General features: G+C 38.2%; 1 protein-coding gene across 4 annotated transcripts in view; it reads left to right on the top strand.

The window, feature by feature from the left end:
* The window catches only part of CFAP58 (cilia and flagella associated protein 58), a 118,421-nt gene that overhangs the window by 32,043 nt on the left and 65,101 nt on the right, over positions 1–21,277 (top strand). For all 4 annotated transcript variants that reach the window (XM_063781170.1, XM_016919292.3, XM_016919294.3 and 1 more), the window contains 3 exons: positions 2,299–2,458; positions 8,743–8,825; positions 11,964–12,155. In XM_063781170.1, coding sequence (XP_063637240.1) covers positions 2,299–2,458; positions 8,743–8,825; positions 11,964–12,155 — 435 coding nt within the window. The remainder of the gene's footprint in view (positions 1–2,298; positions 2,459–8,742; positions 8,826–11,963; positions 12,156–21,277) is intronic.

A 21,277-nucleotide genomic window follows, 5' to 3' on the forward strand; every position in this document is an offset into this window, starting at 1 on the left:
CTCTTTCTTCCTAACACAGGTTTGCCTTGGCAATTGGAGCCCTCAGTTGGAGAGCCTGTGTTGGCTCTACTGAGTACCTTGACACATCAGAGGCAGGTGCAAGCCTATAGTGATTGCTTTAGGCCCAGAAGCAGAGTTTGATGACTTCCATTCTTGTAAAATTGCAAACCTGATTATTGATCATATGGTTATGCAAATGGTTTCCAAAGTGAGCTCAGATGTCTATCTCTGTAACTAGCTTTGCAAGAAACCAGTTGCTCAAATCTAGCAATCCATTCACACGTGTGAACAGCCAAAAATTCAGATTATAGTTACTGCTTGTTGGAGAAGGTGGGATGGAATGGCTGGGAGAGAGACTGATACTACCTAGGGTCTACTTACAGGATTGTGGAATCATGATTTTCACTTCTGTCCAATGTATATTTTGAGACAGATTTCCTATTCTTCTCCTTGCTCTCATTGAAGAGTGCTTGCAAATTCTTCAATTTAGATAGTTTAGATAACAGTTTATACTCCGATATATATTCTGTGCCTACCTGCTTAACAGAGCAGCTTTATGTTTATCACTTTAATTCTGAAAAAAATCCATATTCCCTACTCTGGTTATGTTAGAATACTGGATGTAAAAAGAGTGGCCTAGCAAGAATAATACATAGATTTGGGCAGAGAACCATAACATTTTTATATCACAAACTCTTTTGAGAATCTGATGGTAATATACACATGCACACACTTATTTGCATATCTTACATCTTGTGTTGCATGCATCCCAGAAATAGGAGAGGTTTCCAGGATTTTTCTGAAGTCTAACTGTGGGGTCTGGATTAATAACCACTGAATTAAAACATCTTAGAAATGGAGAGGCCTTAACATCGACTAATTTGAACCCTATAGGGCCTGAGGGTCTGACGCTGAAAAACTTTTAAAACAGTCCAGAATGGGTAGACTTGAAACCATTCTTTATGAGAATGCAATAAGTTAAAGAAGAGATGAGATGACTACTTAAGTCAAAATAATATATTAGCCCCTAAGGTAAAATTAAAGGAAAAAGACTCATGCCATTAATTCTTTCCCTTGATAATATGAATGGGGCATTTTGAAAGATGGACTATTTCTGTTATCAGATTATGAGCCTAATGGGATTCAGCCTCTAGCAATAATCTGAGGATAACATGAACAGCTAATTTTGGTCTCTTCATTGTTATGAGCTGAGATAATTGCTAACCTTTGTTTGCAAAAGAATCCCAGCTGCTTTTCCAGTCACTTCTAATGGCAAAATTTTAAAAAAGTGAATTTAATTAAAATTTCCAAAATCTGGAAAGCTTGAAGTCTTTAGACAAAAATCGGGTGCTTTTCTTTGCTAGGATTATTTTTGGGGACTGTTTGCCATTTTATAGACTGCCTATTCATACTATGAAATATCTGGTCCACTTATCCATATGTATACCTAGAGACCAACATACTTTGAGGAAGGAGGACCCCTTCTCTAGTGTATATAATTGATCTACAATGGCCCAGTGAGTCCAAAAGAGTGTTTGAATATTTTATATATGTTAATAACCATCTGAGAGAGATCACAAGTTCATGAAAATTACTAATCAAATACTGTATACAAAATTCACATATTTTTGATACATACAACTTAGCATTCTTATCTTATTTGATTCTACAGTTAGATGGTGTATTAGTTCATTTTCACGCTGCTGATAAAGACATACCCAAGACTGGGCAATTTACAAAAGAAAGATATTTAATTGGACTTACAGTTCCACATGGCTGGGGAGGCCTCACAATCATGGTGGAAGGCAAGGAGGAACAAATCACATCTTATGTGGATGGCAGCAGGCAAAGGGAGAGAACTTGTGTAGGGGAACTCCTCTTTTTAAAACCATCAGATCTCGTGAGACTTAGTTTGTATCAGGAGAATAGCATGGGAAAGACCTGCCCCCATGATTCAATTACCTCCCATCGGGTTCCTCCCACAACACGTGGGAATTCAAGGTGAGATTTGGGTGGGGACACAGCCAAACCATTTCAGATGGTAACTTGAAACAAAATTTTTCAGTGTTTTTATTATTTTTAGTTTATAAAAATATAAAACATAACCACATATTTTATTCAGTGGACAGTTTTTCAATTTCTCTCAAAACCAAATTGTGTGTGCTTGATTTAATCTCACAGAACAACTTTAAAATGCCATGGGAAGAATTTCCTTTTATTGGTTCTGAGTTTACCATCATCCAGTTCCTGGCTCTTCATTTACAAAGTGTCTCATTAATTCTTTCTCACTAATTACAGGCCAAAGAGGAAGAAGTCCATCAAATGCGCCTTGACATCGGGAAGCTCAACAAAATCAGAGAACAAATTCATAAGAAATTGCACCACACCGAAGATCAAAAGGCAGAAGTCGAACAGCACAAAGAAACCCTAAAAAATCAGATTGTGGGATTAGAGAGAGGTAAACCATTTTGCGCTTTTATTCATTTAGAAACATTTTATTGGTGACTGATGTTATCTTGTAACCCAGGGCTCCATGTTTACAAACACAACCTATGCCAAATGAAATCAGTAAAACGACACTCACACTGGTAAACAGTCAATATGGGGTGGGGTGGGGGGCATCATTTTGAACACCTTAAACTCTTACCTTAAACAATTCTTCCACAGGTTCCATTGGCAAAAATGACAATCCAACCTGAAGTATTATTGCTCAGTATTTGTCCATGGAGTAAATAGCATCTAAACTCTTATGTCTGAGGTTCACATGACCTGCTTTAGTTCTTCTTTTCCACAGAAGATAGTGAATACATTAGAATGAATGTCCTTCATTAGCAGTATCTGGGACAATATTGCACTAAGAATCAGCAGAACAAAAATGAATGGCTTCTAACATCTTTTCTCTGTCAGTACTTTGCCATGTGATGAACCCCTGTCTTACTGTTATAACCGACTTGTGAAGGGAAAATTTAAGTGCCACAGGGAGGTACAGAGAAATCAGTAAGGACACAAACCCTGGAGTCAGAGCTGCCTGGGTTTAGATCCCATCTCACCACATCTGGTGGTTGGGGGTAAAATAAGTGAACACAGAGCACTTGTGGGCACTGCCTGGCACACACAGTAAGTGCTAATTACATTCCATCCATCATCATCCAGATATATTCTTGTTTTCTGAATAAAAAATATAATTAAAATACAGTATACTTGTCAAATTTGGTGCAGCAGAAACAGCTCTGGACTTGGAGACAAAGAACCTGGGTATGAGTTCTGACTCCACTGAAGTACGTGAGGCAGGAACATCTGGGTCCTGTTGACTTTACCCAGGTGGCTGTAAGTTGTCAATCACTGAATGAGACAACATACATAAAAGCACAAAAGCACACATTCCTCACTAAAAGTTAGGTACAATCTAAATCTCTGGATAGAATTATTAGAAATATTTGTCACTAGTGAGACTCTGTCTTAAAAAAAATTAAGGCAAAGCATGGTGTCTCATGCTCGTAATCTCAGCACTTTGGGAAGCCAAGGCAGGCGGATCACCTGAGGTCAGGAGTTCGAGATCAGCCTGGCCAACATGGTAAAACCCTGTCTCTACCAAAAATACAAAAATTAGCTGGGCATGGTAGCGGGTGCCTGTAATCCCAGCTACTTGGGAGGCTGAGGCAGGAGAATCGCTTGAACCTGGGAGGCGGAATTTGCAGTGAGCTGAGATTGTGCCACTGCACTCCAGCCTGGGTGACACAGTGAGACTCTGTTTCAAAAAATAAAAAAGAAAAAGAGAGAGAAAAAAAAGAAATATTTGTCACTTAGGTCTTCGTAGGTATTTTTCCTTCTAAGACATCAAGAAATAATGTTTTATTGAGATGCAGTTCCAGCTTATCTCAACAGTTTCTCTGTTCATCCATTCAGTGAATCAAACCCAGACTATGGGCAGGCATTATTCTAGGTGCTGGGTGCATGGAGGACCTCCATGGGGTTAAATATTTCGATTTTATTCTTTGTTATGCCACAGTCTAGTGTGAGTTTTCAATCTAACACTTTCTGTGACAGAAATGAAGAAAAATGGAACTTTAAGAGCATTTTTTGTAACTGGCTATCAAAACACTTCCATATTTAAATTTCTATGTTTTTGCTTGCAATAGTTCTAAGCTTTGGAAAAAAAAGTTTTACCCATTTGGCGTTGAGCCCAACTCTTCATCCTTAAATCATGTATACAAAGTTATCATTCTCTCTCTTTTGACTACTTTATAGGTATCATCAACATCATTATTTCTTCTTAGGGATCACGTCCTTTTGATGTGTTCAACCAAAAAGTGGCACTGGGCATAATGGTTAGGAGCATGGGTCTCCCTCCTACATGTTATGATTTGCTACCACAGAAACCAAGAAATAAACTGAAAAACTACCAGAACTAACAAGAGAGGTTAATAGAGTTCAGTAGAGTGGCAGGTTATAAAATAAATATGTAGATATCAATAGCTTTTTTTATACCAAAAAAATCAGAGTATATAATGGAAAAAATTCTCTTCACAACAGCAACTAAAGTAATAAAATATCTGTGAATAAAGTTACCAAGATATCTATATATTAAAAAAAGCCACGAAATTCTATTGAGGGATATAAAGGAAGACTTGAAAGATGGAGAGATATATTAAGTTCCTGGATGAGAAAACTCAATAGAATAAAAATATAAATCTGTCCAAGTTAATTTATACATTTAATTTTTCCAAAAAAATTTCAGTGAGTTGGGACCTGGCATGGTGGCTTACACCTATAATCCCAGCACTTTGGGAGGCTGAGACAGAAGGATTGCTTAAGGCTAGGGGTTCAAGGCCAGTCTAGGCAACATATTGAGATACTGTCTCTTCAAAAAAAAAAAAATTGCCAGGTGTGGTGGCATGCTCCTGCGCACCTGTAGTGGCACATGCCTATAGTCCCAGCTACTTGGGAGGCTGAGGCAGGAGGATCACTTGAGTCCAGGAGGTCAAGGTTGCAGTGAACTATGATTGCACATACTGCACTCCAGCCTGGGTGACAGAGCAAGTCTCTTTAAAATTCAGTGAATTATGTTGTATGGGACTCAAAAATTGATTCTAGAGTTCCTCCAGAAGAATAAACATATGAAAATAGAAATGAAATAGAATAGAAATGAAATAGAATAGAAAATAGAAATGAAATCTGGTAAATAAGGGAAGATTTGCCTTCCCAGATGTTTAAATGTATTATAAAGCTTCAATAATCAAATTGTATAGTGATGATGTCCAGATAAACAGATCAATGAAAAAGATTGGAAAGGCCAGAAAAGACTCTAGATTATCATCTAAGGTAAGGTGTTGTTTCCTACCAGTGTGCAGTATGGATTCTTAAGAAAATAATGGCATGACAATAAGCTTCTGTTTTTGGGGAAAAAGTCAATACCAAATGTTGAAACCATAAAGCCAAGATTGAGAGATTAAATTAAATAAAAGTTAAAATTTTCTATATTCTGTATTCTCTATAAATGAAGGCAAATCGACTAAAAGAATGTCAGAGCTCTTTGTTATATGTAAAGGGCTTCTTTTAAAAATCCACAAAAAAGATCGGGAGTGGTGGCTAACGCCTATAATCCCAGCACTTTAGGAGGCTTCGGTGGGTGGATTGCTTGAGCCCGGGAGTCTGAGACCAGCCTGGGCAATATGGCAAAACCCCATCTCTACCAGAAAAAAAAAAGAAAGAAAGATAAAAATTAGCTGGGCATGGTGACACACGCCTGTAGTCCCAACTACTCAGGGGGCTGAGAGGCAGAGGTTGCAGTGAGCTGTAGTTGCACCACTGCACTCCAGCCTGGGTGACAGAGCGAGACCTTGTCTCAGAAAAAAAAAAAAAAAATCCAGAAAGGATAAACATATTATGAGAGAAATTGGCAAAGGGCAAATTGGGCAATTTGAAAAACAGAAATACAAATAAATGGTCATTAAACATGAAGAAGTAGTAAACTTCACTACTAAGAAAAGAAATTCAAATTAAATACTGACATATTGGTTTTTAAACATCTATCAGACTGTCAAAGATCAAAGAGAATGATGATATCCAGGGGTGGTTTGGGTGTGGATTTAAATTGCTATTAATTTTCTAGAGAGAAATTTGGCAGTAGGAGAGAAATGTCTGTTAAAAATCCCCTTTGATCCAGGACTTCCTCTTCTACAGGAAAAATATGAATAAGAACTTTCACAGGATTATTGCTTATAACTGCAAAAAAAAAAAAAAGAAAAAGAAGCAACTTAAATGTTAAAATGAGGGATTGGCTAAATAAATTATGTATTTTCACACAGTGAAAAACCATGGAGTTATTAAAAATTCAGATGCTGATGCACATTTATAGTATGGAAAGGTATTTATTCTATGCTTGTTAATTATGAAAGCAAGCTACAAAATAGTATACTATGTGTACCATAAGCTTCTGTTTTGGGGGAAAAACTCAACCCCAAATGTTGAAACCATAAAACCAAGATTGAGAGATTAAACATAAAAATTAAAAGTAAAAATTTTCTGGATTCTGTATTCTCTATACAGAATATAGTGTGTACTATATACTTAGTGTACTATGATTCCCTTTTGGGGTGTATGTGTATTTACAAATATATATATAAATATATGTATTTATAAATATATATAAATATATGTATTTATAAATATATATAAATATATGTATTTATAAATATATATAAATATATGTATTTATAAATATATATAAATATATGTATTTATAAATATATGTATTTATAAATATATATAAATATATATAAATATATGTATTTATAAATATATAAATATATGTATTTATAAATATATATAAATATATGTATTTATAAATATATATAAATATATGTATTTATAAATATATATAAATATATGTGTTTATAAATATATATAAATATATGTATTTATAAATATATATAAATATATGTATTTATAAATATATATAAATATATGTATTTATATATATATAAATATATGTATTTATATATATATATAAATATATGTATTTATATATATATAAATATATGTATTTATAAATATATATAAACATATGTATTTATAAATATATATAAACATATGTATTTATAAATATATATAAACATATGTATTTATAAATATATATAAACATATGTATTTATAAATATATATAAATATATGTATTTATAAATATATATAAGTATATTTATATACACATGTATATTTACATAAGAATAAGCTGGGAAAGAGACATATTAAAATACTAAGTAGATTCTGGTTGATTTAAATTTTTTCACTTCCGTTTATCTGAATTTCTAATTTCGTTCTGTATTTCTATTTACTTGTATAATAAAAAATATTTAAAAACAGCAAGTGGCCGGGTGCAGTAGCTCATGCCTGCCTGTAATCCCAGCAGTTTGGCAGGTTGAGACAGGCAGATCACCTGAGATCAGGAGTTCGAGACCAGCCTGGCCAACATGGTGAAACCCAGTGTTGATGAAATAATCAAACTCCGTAAAATATTTTAAGAGATTAATTCTGAGGCACATGTGACTGACCATGGCCCGTGACACAGACCTCAGGAGGTCCTGAGAACATGTGCCCAAAGTGGTCGGGGTACAGCTTGGTTTTATATATTTTAGAAAGGCATGAGACATCAATCGAATACATTTAAGAAATACATTGGTTTGGTTCAGAAAAGCAGGACAATTCAAACGGGGGTGGATGGGGTGGGGGGGGCTTCCATGCTATAGGTAAATTTAAACATTTTCTGATTGACAATTGGTTGAGTTTATCTGAAGACCTGGGATCAACAGAAAGGAAATGCTCAGGTTTAGATAAAGGACTGTGGAGACCAAGTTTTATTGTGCAGAGGAAGCTCTCAGATAGCAGACTTCAGAGACAGCAGGTTATAAAATGTTTCTTATTGGACCTAAAAGGGTACCTGGCTCTTTTTTGATTATCTCCTGGATCTGGAAGGGAAGGAAGGAAAACAAAGGGAAAAGGGGATTCTTTATAGAATGTGGATTTTTCCCACAAGAGACTTCGCAGGGCAATTTCAAGGTATGGCAAGGAAATACATTTTGGGGTTAAATATTTTGATTTTATTCCTTGTTATGCCAGAGTCAGATTGGAAAGTAAGTCATGATGTACAGCGTTAAATAAAACCCATCAGATGAGAATTTATGGTTTGTAGGGCATGACTCCCCAGACCTCTTAGATAGGAATTTGGGCAAGAGAAAAAAAAAAATCAGAGCTAGTCCTCACCTGTCTTTACTAAAAATACAAAAAATAATTAGCCGGGCATGGTGGTGCTGCACCTGTAGTCCCAGCTGCTCCAGAGGTTGAGGCAGGAAAATCCCTTGAACCTGGGAGGCGGAGGTTGTAGAGCCGAGATTGCGCCACTGCACTCCAGCCTGGGCGACAGAGCAAAACTCCGTCTCAAAAAAAAAAAAAAAAAAGAAAAAAAAGCAAGGACATTTTTGGCATTGGAGAAATCTTAGCCCTGTCACCTGTTGGCTTCAGACTTTTGGCAAATGGATTAATCTCTGCAAGCCGCAGTTTCCATCTCTTTAGTGAGAGAGGGAGACCTACCTCACTTGGTTATACCAAAGGTCACATACACTCGGTTAATAGTAGTTTTATAGCTAGAGACAAACATGTAAAGCAGTTTTTGTATCACTTCGGCTTTTGTAGATTCTCTTAGGTCGACTCTACATTTATTATTATTTTTTCTCCCTGGGGATTCAGAGGTGGAGGCTTCAAAGAAACAAGCAGAACTTGATAGAAAGGCAATGGACGAGCTTCTAAGAGAAAGGGACATACTAAATAAGGTGAGTGTGTTACAGTCACACTGGTAAATAAATGTCTTTCTTCAGCACTGTAATATCTGGCTATAGCCAGTTGGATGGGAAAAGAAAACTCCGAGGCAAACAAAAGTGGATTAGAATAAATAATAGTGCTTAATTTTCCTCTAAGCAGCTGCCTACAGTCTACGATTCACTGGCCATGAATTGCAATTGCATTATCACCTGAGAACGCAAAAAGACTTTGGAGAATTAGCATATAAGCCAGGAGGGGATTTCAGAGTGTTTTGTGGATTCTGTTTTCATTGCTGGTGTGCTATTTGGCATCCTAAGCAGTTTATCAACATTTCTGAATTTAATATCTATAATCGACAACTTGCTAATCCAAAAATTACAAGTGAGTGCTAATTGAATTTTAGCTCTGAGGTGTTAGGTGTAGGAATGGCAGGTCTAAGCTTTCCTCCATCTTTTCAGGGTTGCTGTAGGTTTTGGTTTTTGTTTTCTGTCCTTATCTTGTCTGACCTTCCAGCTCAGTGTGGTCCAAAGCTAAGGGAGGGGTTATGGCAGCTTGAAGGCAGAGATCTGAAGATTCTCCATTAAATGTAGGACCCCTCCTTTTTCCTATCCCACTTCCTGAAGAGTTTTTCCATTGAAAGTCACTTTTAGTTAGCGGGAATTAGGGTAAATTTTCCTGCTCAAGGATTTCTTCCAGGGAGGAAGAAGCCACAGGCCAGGTGTGGATGGCTGGGGGGTTGTGGGGGATGGTGGCAGGGTGCTTCTATAACAGCCGCGGCCAAGACAGTTTCATCTCATCAAAGCAGAAACGGTCTATATTTGTTCATTCTGACTTTCATTATTTCTTTAGGTTTCCCAGAATTGAACAAATGTTAACAAAATACACTATACTTTAGCCTAAAATAGACTATTCAGGGAATCTCAGGAACTTATAGATTAGATCTTCACACACTAAGCACTTTTAAAGAAAATCATTGAAGTGTTTTTTCTTCTTGGACAATCTTGGAAATTGCTTTTTTATTCTATACATTTGTACATATAAACAATAATGTTGGATTTAGATTTTTAAATTTATATTCAACACACATTTAATCTGTTTATATTTTATATGTACTAATAAACAACCAATAGGTTTTCTGCCATGATAAGACATGTAGTGCAATAGTAATTTTACATTTATTTGTTGATTTGATTAATGTCAATTCTTCCTTTAGGGCAGGGTATACTTTTGTATTTTTTATTTCCTGGCCTTTGTATTCTTAGTGCCTAGCACAGCACCCAACTCTGCAGGTATGCAGTGAACTTTAATTGATAATACATTATTTCCCCATTGACTCAGTTGAAATGCCACCTTCATCCAAAGAACGAGTGAAATGGTTTTGACAGGTAGCAACATGAATATATTTTGATTCTTTTAGTGTCATGTGGAAGTGGCTTTATCTTTTATAGAACAAATGTTTAACCCAATACTTGAAAAAAAAGTTGATCTTTTCTGTTTTCTACATTGTCACCCAACCAACATTTAATAGGCCTTTTACCTGAGTATTGTCCAGCAGTTTTCAGACCTATCTGTGGTTCTGTGTTGGTTAGAGATTTGAGAAGGAACTCTAAAGTGCCTCGTGGAACTCAAGGATACAGCTGAGCCTCAGGAACCCATTGGAAACTGGCCTGGCATTCTTTGGATGAAAGCATCTCTCTCTGCCAGTTGACTTCCTGCTGAGTTTTTGCTCCATTCTTCTTTCAGTGAAGATTGTCACTGTCTCTCTCTGTTTTCCAGTCCATATGACAAAAAATGGCTGTCACCAATAGCTCCCAAGGTTATATCTTCTACTGAGTTGCAAAAATCTAAAGGCCCTATTTCAAAACTCTTGGGGAAGGGTCATTTGATCCATTCAGTTGCGGTTAAAGAGGTGAACACTTTTGCATGAGCATGGCTGCCAGATTGCACTGCTACTTACTCTGTGTTTCAGGGGAACTTGGGCAGCCAACCCAAGATGTTTCCTTTTCAGCATCAGAAATCTCCAGTGCAGCTTTAAAAAAAAAAAAAAAAAGTAGGTGTCTGGGTCCTATCCCAGACCCACTGAATCAGAAACTTCGGAGTTGGAACATGAGCATCTGCATTTTTAAAAAACTGAGTTAATTGTTTTTGTTGTGGCTAAATACACACAACACAAAATTTACTATTAGTGACATTTAGTACATTCACAATGTTGGGCAACCGTCACCACAATCTAGTTTGACAATCTCGTCCCCCCAGAAGAAACCCTGTACCTATTCAGCAGCCACTCTCTATCCCCCCCTCCTCCCACCCCTGGCAACTACGAATCTTCTTTCAGTTTTTATGGATCTGACTGTCCTGGATATTTATATAAATGGGATCATACACTATGTGAACTTTAGTATCTGGCATGTTTCATTCAGAACAGTGTTTTCAAAGTTCATCCATTGTAGCATGCATCAGTACTTCATTTCTTTTTACGGCTGAATGCTATTCCACTGTGTGGATATACTATATTTTGCTTATCTGTTTATCAGTTGATGAACATTTGGGTTGTGTCTATCTTTTGGCTTTTGTGAATTATTTTACTATGAATACTCATGTACAAGTTTTTGCTTTCGTTTTGAGTATATATCCAGGAATGAAATTATTGGGTCATATGTTAATTCTAGGTATCTGCATTTTTATTAAGCTGCTTTTTATCTTCCTTTGTAATCAAAGCCCAAGTTATGTGATTAGGTTCAGTTCTAACCTCACAAGATAAAGGCTAGAACTAGACTGGAGGTTAAAGGCATGGACTCTGGGCTTAGCCAGCCATGGATTCACATCTTTGCTCTGCCACTTCCCCATTGTATGAACTTGTGGGCAAATAGCTTAACTCTTCAGTCTCAGTTTCCTACCTCTAAAATGGGGCAATATGGTGCCCATTTCTTAGGGGCGTTGTGGTTGCTTAGTGTATTTATATGTGTGTTTATAGTGCCTTGTGCAAAATTAGCATAACAAACTCTTAATAAGCTGTAGAGAATATGATCATTTTTATTCATCCAAAAGACAAGCTATCTAATTATGTTAGAGATGAGGCAGAGGGTAAACTTAACCCCAAATCCTCGAACATTATGAGTAATGTGACTGTTTTGTGCCCTTACTTTTAGAACATGCTTAAGGCGGTCAATGCGACCCAGAAGCAGACAGACTTGGTAAAGCTCCATGAACAAGCCAAGAGGAACCTGGAGGGAGAAATCCAGAACTACAAGGATGAGGCTCAGAAGCAGAGAAAGATCATCTTTCATCTGGAAAAGGAGCGTGACCGGTACATCAACCAAGCCAGTGACCTTACGCAAAAGGTAAGCCGCTCAGTGATGTTGTGGGTGGAGCAGAGGCACATTCCTTCCTCCGCATTTCTGATGGTCACAAACTGTTGCAAAGAGAATTTATTCAGATTTCTGTTTGTAATTTGTGTGAAGATTTGGGAGGAACAATGTGGACGAAATATAAGCTGTTTCCGAGCTGATTCTGGGCCACATTGTGAAAAGGACAATGTTTATGCTTGGTGCTCTCTCATTTCTACTTTCCAGGGCCCTCTTCCAACTTCTGGGTTCTCCCTCTTCTCTGTTGCCCTGCTGTGCAGCATCCCTGGGCTGGCACCAGGGCTGCCAGCATCATCTCTCAACTCTCCAGTCTCCGCACCCACCCAGCATCTGTCACTGAAACTTTTGTCTCCTCAGGGAAAGGACTCCAACTTGATGTTAGGAGAAAAGCATCTAATTAAATGACCACAAGTTAAGATGTGAGTCACTACTGCATCTGCTAGGTGTGTCAATATTCAAAGAGCATTTTTTATTCTAAAACGATTATGAACTCCTGCAATCTCAGCACTAGGGAAGCTGAGGCAGGATGATTGCTTGAGCCTGGGAGCTTACAAGCAGCCCGGGCAACATGTCGAGACCCTGTCTCTACCAAAATAAAATAAAAAGGAAAAAAACTATTGTGAGCTGGGCACGATGGCTCACATCTGTAATCCCAGCACTCTGGGAGTCCAAGGGGGTGTGGATAGCTTGAGGCCAGGAGTTTGAGACTAGCCTGGACAGCATGGTGAAACCCTGTCTCTACAAAAAATACAAAAATTAGTTGGGCATGGTGGTGTGCTCCTATGGTCCCAACTACTTGGAGGGCTGCGGTGGGAGGAACGCTTGGGAGGAACGCTTGAGCCCGGGAGGTGGAGGCTACAGTGAGCTGTGGTTGCAGCACTGTACTCCAGCCTGGGCAACAGAGTGAGACCCTGTCTCAAAACAAACAAACAAACAAACACCACTGGAGGAAATCCAAACATTGGGGAGCTGAGTTCTAGATCTCTGCTTCTTATAAACTGCTTAGGAGAGAGAAGGCTCGAGGATATATGTCTCCAAGAATGGCTTTGGAGATTTGGATTTCATTTTAGCCAGCTGTCTTAGTGCATTGCCTGCATTAAGCATGAGTGGTTAAAATAGTACTCTCTTTAATGCATTCATAGATGGCATAGAGCAGTGGTCTAGGAATGGGGTGGGAGGCTGGGAAATGGAGAAAAGTTTTAGTTACAAGGCTGATAACAAAGTTTGGGAGAAAAGGCTCATTTAATCACCTTTTCTCCCCCTAGCAAGATGTGATCTGTTATGCAAGGTAAGCCCTCTCTTCCATCTCCTCAATGAAATTCAGGTTACATTCTGCAGTGCTTACCAATGCTCTTGCATGCTTAAATTTTTTTTTTTTTTGGAGTGAAATGTCGAAGAAGGTGACAAGGGACAGCCAATATTTGTATTACAGAAATAAAGAAAGTGGGAAACAAACTTTACTGATAGGAAGTCAGCTTCTTCCCACTTAGACTAAATCAATGCCTTGTAGATGCTTTGGGAAGGGCTACTGGAGGAGCACAGTGCCTTGGCTTTGTCTAACTCTGCAGGACAGTGATCCCCAATGGATTCTCACACCCCTAATTGGGAGCCATTGGAGCAGAGCGTATTTCTCTTCTGACTTAACCATCTTAGAAGCTCCAGTGATTGATTTACTGACTCTGAGGACTCGTTGTCAGTTTAGGCCCTGGTATTATCGAGCTTGGACTCGCACGTTAGCTTCTGTATTCATCAGTTTACACTGCACAAATAACCTTCAAACCTTAGTGGTTCGCAGCAATAAAGATCTATGTTTTGCTCATATAACTGGCCTTTGCAGGTCAGCTGCATCCCTCCTTTTTGTCCTCTTCTTTCCAGGCTGACTCTGTCAGGATGCCCTGGCCTCTGGACAAAGGGAAATGGTGAAACAGTGGACCCTCAGGGAGCTTCTGAGCCTCTGCTGACAAGGGAAGGGCACAGATCCTACCCACTCATATTCCACCGGCCAACCAAGTCACAGGGCTGTGCCGGACATCCTGGGCAGGAGTGTGGTCCTCCTTAGGGAGGGGCCCTGTAGGGTGAGGCAGCAAATATATTTGAACATAAAATGTCATCTGTTGCAGCCTCCAGTTTCTTCTTCCTGATAAGCAATTTCTCTCCATTCCGAGGTGCCATCACACCACCATCAGAGCTAACTCTTAAAAATTCCAGTGTGGTTTTATTATTACTCTGGATATAAACCTCTGTCACCTCTCCCTGGGGCAGGGCTTCTTAACACTTTTCATATCACGGCATATATAAAAAATTACATGTTGATACGGTTTAGCTCTGTGTCTCCACCCACATCTCATCTTGAATTGTAATCCCCGTGTGTCGAGGGAGGGAGGTGATTGGATCATGGAGGAGTTTTCCCCAAGCTGTTCTCATGATGGTGAGTGAGTTCTCATGTGAACTGTTGGTTTTATAAGTGTTTAGAAGTTCCTCCTTCATTCTTTTCTTTCCTGGTGACTTGTGAAGAAGATGCCTGCTTCCCCATCCACCATGATTGTAAGTTTCCTGAGGCTTCCCCAGCCAGTGGAACTGGGAGTCAATTAAACCTCTTTTCTTTATGAATTACCCAGTCACAGGGAAGTTTTTTGTAGCAGTATGAAAATGGACTAATGCACATGTCAGTGGCACATGGGAATAAGGAGATGAAGCTGTTTGGGGCTGGAGGAACCAATCCAGGGATGCCAGCTGCCCAGGTCCCACCTGGCCATCCTGTGGGTATAGTAAAATCAGTATTTTAGCACACATCTGAAACCCATGCAAGGCACAGCAGTTGGGATACTCTGCATTAATGGGATAGAGTCCAAGCTCTTTGTTCTCTGTGGAAAGTTCTGTCCTTTCTCTGCATGGCACATTCCTATTCACCCTTCGAGACCTAACTCAAATGCTCAGGTCAAGCTCCCTCTGATTCCTTATGGGCAGAGCTTGTCACTTCGTACTTTTATGGATTTGTTAATGTCTCTGGAATGATGATTATCAATCTATAGTGTAATTATTTATTTGCATATTTGTTTTATCCACTTTATAGTGAGCTTTTGGGGGCAAGGACTTTATTTCATTCATTTCTTTATTTCTAGCATCCTGGCACATGAGAGACACCAAAAAAGTATTTGTTAAACAAATGGATAGATGATAAGTGGTAAAAAGAATGCTGCCACTGATTTTAATATACAATTGTATATATTTCTTGGCTTCCTTGTAAAAGAGAGATTCGGATACCAAGTTTTTTTGTTAACTGTTTTTCACAAGTCCTGATATTTAACCACACATAATGTCTTACCTAAATAATTTAAACACAAGTTCTTAAAATATTACTTATCACCTACAATTTTTCTGTGTCTTGCTTAACCCCTGACAGCATATATCAGTTGCTACGCAACTTGTGCATCTCTGGACTTCTTAAGGATATGTATGTCTCTTTGTCCTCTTCTCATATTTCTTTCTTTCTTTACTGTCCAACACACACACACACACACACACACACACTCATTCTCACAAATGAAAAGCTCCCTTATGTGCATTCTATTTGTAGAGTATTGAGAAATAATATCAAAGGCTGGGGAAGATGTCATGAAACTGACATTTTCTTCTACTTCTAAAGTGAGTATACATTGTTCCAAGTTTATCTTTTTGACCCAGAATTTTCCTTTTTAAGAAAAAACTGAATCTAATGAAAAATAAGAAATGGAGAGATTTATATGAAAGAATATTTTTTCAAAACATAATTTATAATAATGAGAACTAGGAATCAGCCCCCCGAAAGGTTAAATAAATCGTGTTACATTTATTTGACATAGTATTATGTAGCTGTTAAAATCATGTGTTTGCAAATTATTTTTAAAGATGGGAACATGTTTCTAATATGAATCTGAGAAAGACAATGCAAAATTATTTGTAGAGTTTGTCTCCAGTTTTGTCTGTGTGCATACAAAAAGGACTGGAGACATACCTAATTTGGCTCCTCCAATATCACTAAAGAATATTAGAAATTGGGAGGTGGACTGGGACTTGGCATGTCACTGTGTTTCCAGCTGTAGATTTGAAAGTGGATCTGCCACCACCCTAGGGTACTAAGAGTTGGGCAAAGGTAAACCCCTTCACCTTAGTAGCATTGTTCTTAGGTTGTGGTAAATCCTGTCTTGCTCAAGAACGAATAAAGAAAAAAGCAGCCTAATGGAGCCTATGGGAAAACATGCCTGAGAACCAAAGAAAGAGAATGGCTTCTAGAAGCCCCACAGTAAAGGTCTGGCTCTGAAAATGCTTCTATGGCAAGAACTTTAGGTTGAACTCTTTGAAATTGCCTTTTTGTGGTAAGTAAGAAACAACTGACTATCAGCGATTTCATAAGGTTCTTAACCTAATAGAAGAAAATGCAGAGAAAAGGTTTGGCTTCCTTCAAAGATTGTAAGTACATAAAACCTGGTGCCAAGTTTCCCCTTGTGGGAGGAACAGTCTTTGTTTAGCAAAATACCTTGATATTTGCCTTGGTTTGAAAGGTGAGGCTCCATGAACCAGAGTGAAACAGTCATGTGAGAAAAGTAACAGGAAGTGGGAAAGGAGGAGTGGGTGGTGAGCAGGAAATAGGGAGTAGATAGGGAAGAATGGGAGAGGAGGGCACACAATGTCAGCATCAAGGCAGTAGGCTGGGTGCTGCTGGAAGTGAGGAGTTCCCTAAGACAGGAATGATGGAGGAATTGCAGAAAACAGTGATGTCCAATATTTGATTTTAAGTTCCTCAAACCTCCGGTGGCAAATCTGCTACATCAACCCTGCGTTGTGATTGCACTTTGGTGGCACAGGCATGGGGTGGTGAGGATGTGAGGTGACACATCCCAGAAAAAGGACAGTATGTGCAAGAGACAAGATGCACCCGAGAATCTAGAATGCTATGGCAACAGCAAACCAGAGCCACAGCAAGTAGAAGAAATGCAATTCCTCCAAGAATTCTTGGAGATATTAGAGGGTTTGGGGGCTTCCCAGCACATAGAATGGAAAGTCTAGACTTATTGTTGTTGTAAAGGACAAGGTGACCCCAGTAGAATACAGGACTGTCACCTGAGTTATAAATCCAACATGGCGTTACTGCTAGGAAAAAGCAAAGATGAAATAAAAAGGAAGAGTTGGGCAAAATAAGAATCAATTGTATAAAAACTAAAAAAAAGAAAAAAGAAAAAAGAAAAAAAAGGCAGATTTAAAATCCACACCAAAGTTAGTAAAGAACAGAATTGATTGTTGTGGAAAATGGAATCAGGCCAGGTGTGGTGGCTCATACCTGTAATCTTAGCACTTTGGGAGGCTGAGGCAGGAGGATCCCTTGAGGCCAGGAGTTCAAGACCAGCCTGGGCAACATAGGAGACCTGGTCTCTACAAAAATGATCATAGAGAAGATAAGAGAGAAGAGGGCAGAGAATAGAAACCAGCCTACAGAGAGTTGGTTTCTGATTATGGAAATGAGCCCCTAGTCAAGGATGTAGTGGGAAAATATTTTCTGGAGATGAAGAAAGACCTGTACAGGCTGACCATGTTCCAGGCAAAATCAGTGACAGGAGACTCTCCGTAGACTTGCCCTAGAGGAAAGTCCTTTTGTGTGTGTGTTTCATCTACAATAATGAAGAAAAATTCTCTGTGAGAATTTAGGCAAGAAGAAAAAGCAGATAGATGCCTAGTTACCCTTTTTCGTTTTAATAGGAAAATGAGTGGAAGGAACCATATTAACATATTAATAGTGGTTATCTTTGGGTGATAAGGATACAAATTGTTTAAATTTGTTCCTTTTTTGCTTTTTTTTTTTTTTTTTTTTTAGCTATTCTAAAATGGATGGGCTGGGCATGGTGGCTCATGCCTGTAATCCCAGCACTTTGGGAGGCCAAGGTGGGTGGATCACCTGAGGTCAGGAGTTCAAGTCCAGCCTGGCCAACATGGTGAAACACCGTTTCTACTAAAAATACAAAAATTAGCTGGGAGTGGTGGTGGGCACCTGTAATCCCAGCTACTTGGGAGGCTGAGGCAGGCAAATCGCTTGAACCTGGGAGGTGAGGTTGCAGTGAGCTGAGATTGTGCCATTGCACTCCAGCCTGGGTGACAAGAGTGAAACATCATCTCAAAAAAAAAAAAAATAAATAAATAAATAAATAAAAATAAGAAAAAGTAAAATGGTTATGTATTACTTTAGTATCCTGATTTAAAAAATAAATAAACACTATTAATAACCTTGCCTTTCTTTCAGGGACCAAATAAAATTCCACCTTTCCCAAGAAGCTTTATTAAAAGTGATCTCTAATTCCTCTGTACTTGGCTCCCCTCTGGCAGTTGAGGAGGCCCGTGTGCACGTAACTGTTACTTGCGTATGTCTGCCTCATTCTACACACTGGCTTCTTGGGGGCGAGTCTTATTCAATTTTGAGTTCTTCATATTGCTTATTTACTAAGTAAATACTCAAATATTTTTTGAACTAAGAATGAACGGAAAGCATAATTGGACATCTGAGTTAACTAGTCAGAGGCTCACTTTTAAGTATCTGTATCAAGTTATTTTCTAACAATATATTTACTTATGACTATGGGTCTGCCCTTCCTTTAAATTCATGTGAAACATGTTACCATGATGGATGATTTTATCTGAATTATCATTGGCATTTTTAGCTGTGAGTGACTTCCAGACCTGGTCTCTTCTTCCTTCTGAGCTGCAAAACAGCATCAACATTTGCCTTCGTGTTCTTTCTTGCTTAGAGAAAGAAAAGTGAACTTGAAGATGCTAAACTTCTACATTATATTGTATTCATTTAGCTTGGCATTTGCCAGTGAGGAAGAAGATCCCCTTTTGTGCCTGAACTGGATGGCTCAGAATCCCAAACCTTTTCCTATGTGTTTGTCTCCGTCAACACTTGCAATAATAATAGTGCATGATAAATAGCCACAACATCTCCGTGGGATACAAAAGCAAGCACTTATTTCTTATTCACACACCTGCAGTTGACAGAGGTTCAGCTGACCTAACCTGGGCTTGCCTGGACTTGGCTCTGGGATGTGGATTGGACTCAGTTCTGGACCACATGTTTCTTATCCTCCACGTGCATGTTCTTCTCATGGGGGAAGGAAGGAGAACAAGAGACAAAGCCACCCATACAGGCACATGTCATGTCTCTCTACTTGTCTGATATTCTGACCTCCCATTGGCTATAGCGAGTCACATGGCCAAGGCTAACATCAACAGCAAGGGAAATGCACTTCTCTCTTTAGGTTGTGGGACAAGGGGAGAGAGTGAACATTTGTTAAACCGTAAGATAATCTACCCCAGGATTACAGCAGTTTTTATCCTCATGATTTTCCTTTGCTGCACTCTAAATTTCACTATTCAGATAAATTGAGAGGCATGAGAAATGGCATGGTAAGTTGTGGTCTACCATATTTCCTGCTTTCTGAACTTTTACATGTTCTAGATAAAACCACTCCTAGTAAATTATTAAATCTGCTGAACATTTTTCACATGATGCACTTGCCTCATTTTAGGATCTCCCTCTTTTTTCATTTCAAATATTAAACTTCTGGCAGTCACCTCCCAGACATTTTATATGCCAGAAAACATTCTTTTGCAACAAATCCCTAACAACAAATTTCCTAGCTCTTTGCTCATTTGCCTATAACACTGTCAAGCAAAGCTCTTCAGGACAGAGATTCCAGGAAATGAATAATAATGTGCTTTCAAGGACTTAATGCAAGCAAAGAAACCAAAAATTGATGAAAGAAATATTGTCCACTAGATAGATATCTTCATAATGAAATAAAGCTCCTGTTTCATTGATGTTAATTTGAATTTTATACAGAGCCTCTGTAATTGGGTAGAATCCTGGAGAGAGGAATCAAGGGAACACAAATTATAAGCTTTTTCTATCATAATAAAAGAAGCATGCTTCATATCATTACTTTTCCTGCAGAACAGGATTTGATTCGGAGGAAAATCAAATTAACTTTTTAAAGTACTAGTATTATGTAACGTGACATAGTGTAAACTATCATAATAATTTGTTAACATTTATTAAATGATTAAATTACTATATGCTAAGTACTTATATGCTGGCATAGACGTATATTCTCTCACTTAAATCCTCATAATAGCCCTGTGAGATAGATATTATTATATCCCCCATTCATAATATAATATGTTATGCAATTGAATCAAAGCCATAGATATGCCTCTCTAAATTCAAGATAGAGGGTAAAATAACAAGGCAAGAAAAATAGGGAAGACTCAGCATTTCACAAGCCAGGGCGCATAGTTGTTTTCTATTATTGCAGAGTGAGTTTTTCAGTTTCATTATGAAGGTAAAAGCATTGTCAGCATTCAAACCATTGACATCAAGTCAGAAAAACTTATTTGAGAAGTTTATTGTACTGATATTTCATCAAATGTACATTAAGGGGTTCCAATGCAATGACCTACTTTCTAATCCCACCTTGGTCTCTGTGATGTTCTGGCTATGCTGCAGTTTTCCTGTATGCGTTATTGATTTCTATCTCACTCTTATTTCTATTGGCAGGTTGTTTTAACAGCAACAGAAAAGGTAGGAGTAGGTTATAAACTGAGGCTGTACTTCTGTCATGCACTGTAAGCATTTTCTGGACTCCCCTGAAGCCTAGGAGTGCCAGGAGCACCAATTCTCTGGCTGTAATAAAACTTTCTATATTCGGATGTGATTTATCTCATGAGTTGGTTTGAGGTATCTCAAAGTGTATATTAATTAAGCTCCAGCCCCACAGCTGGCAGCCTGTGTCTCTGACATACCACTTCTAATGGGGACAGCTTGCTGACAAGGGGTTTGGCTACTACTTAACACTCATATACTTTATGAATTTTCAGGATTTGAACTTCTGCATGACTTTGGCCTGAATGATTTCCATAAAAATAAACTGAGTCCCAACACTTAGAAATACATTGCTTGTAAATTGTCTTTTCCGTTCTTTTCAATATTTGTTAATTCCTTTTATCTTCTTGGTGTCCTGACGGGTTCTTATTACTCCAGCTTCAAGAATCCAGAAGCAAGTTTATGACTTTTG

The sequence above is a fragment of the Pan troglodytes genome, chromosome 8 (assembly GCF_028858775.2).
Source record: "Pan troglodytes isolate AG18354 chromosome 8, NHGRI_mPanTro3-v2.0_pri, whole genome shotgun sequence".
Taxonomy (NCBI): Eukaryota; Metazoa; Chordata; class Mammalia; order Primates; family Hominidae; genus Pan; species Pan troglodytes.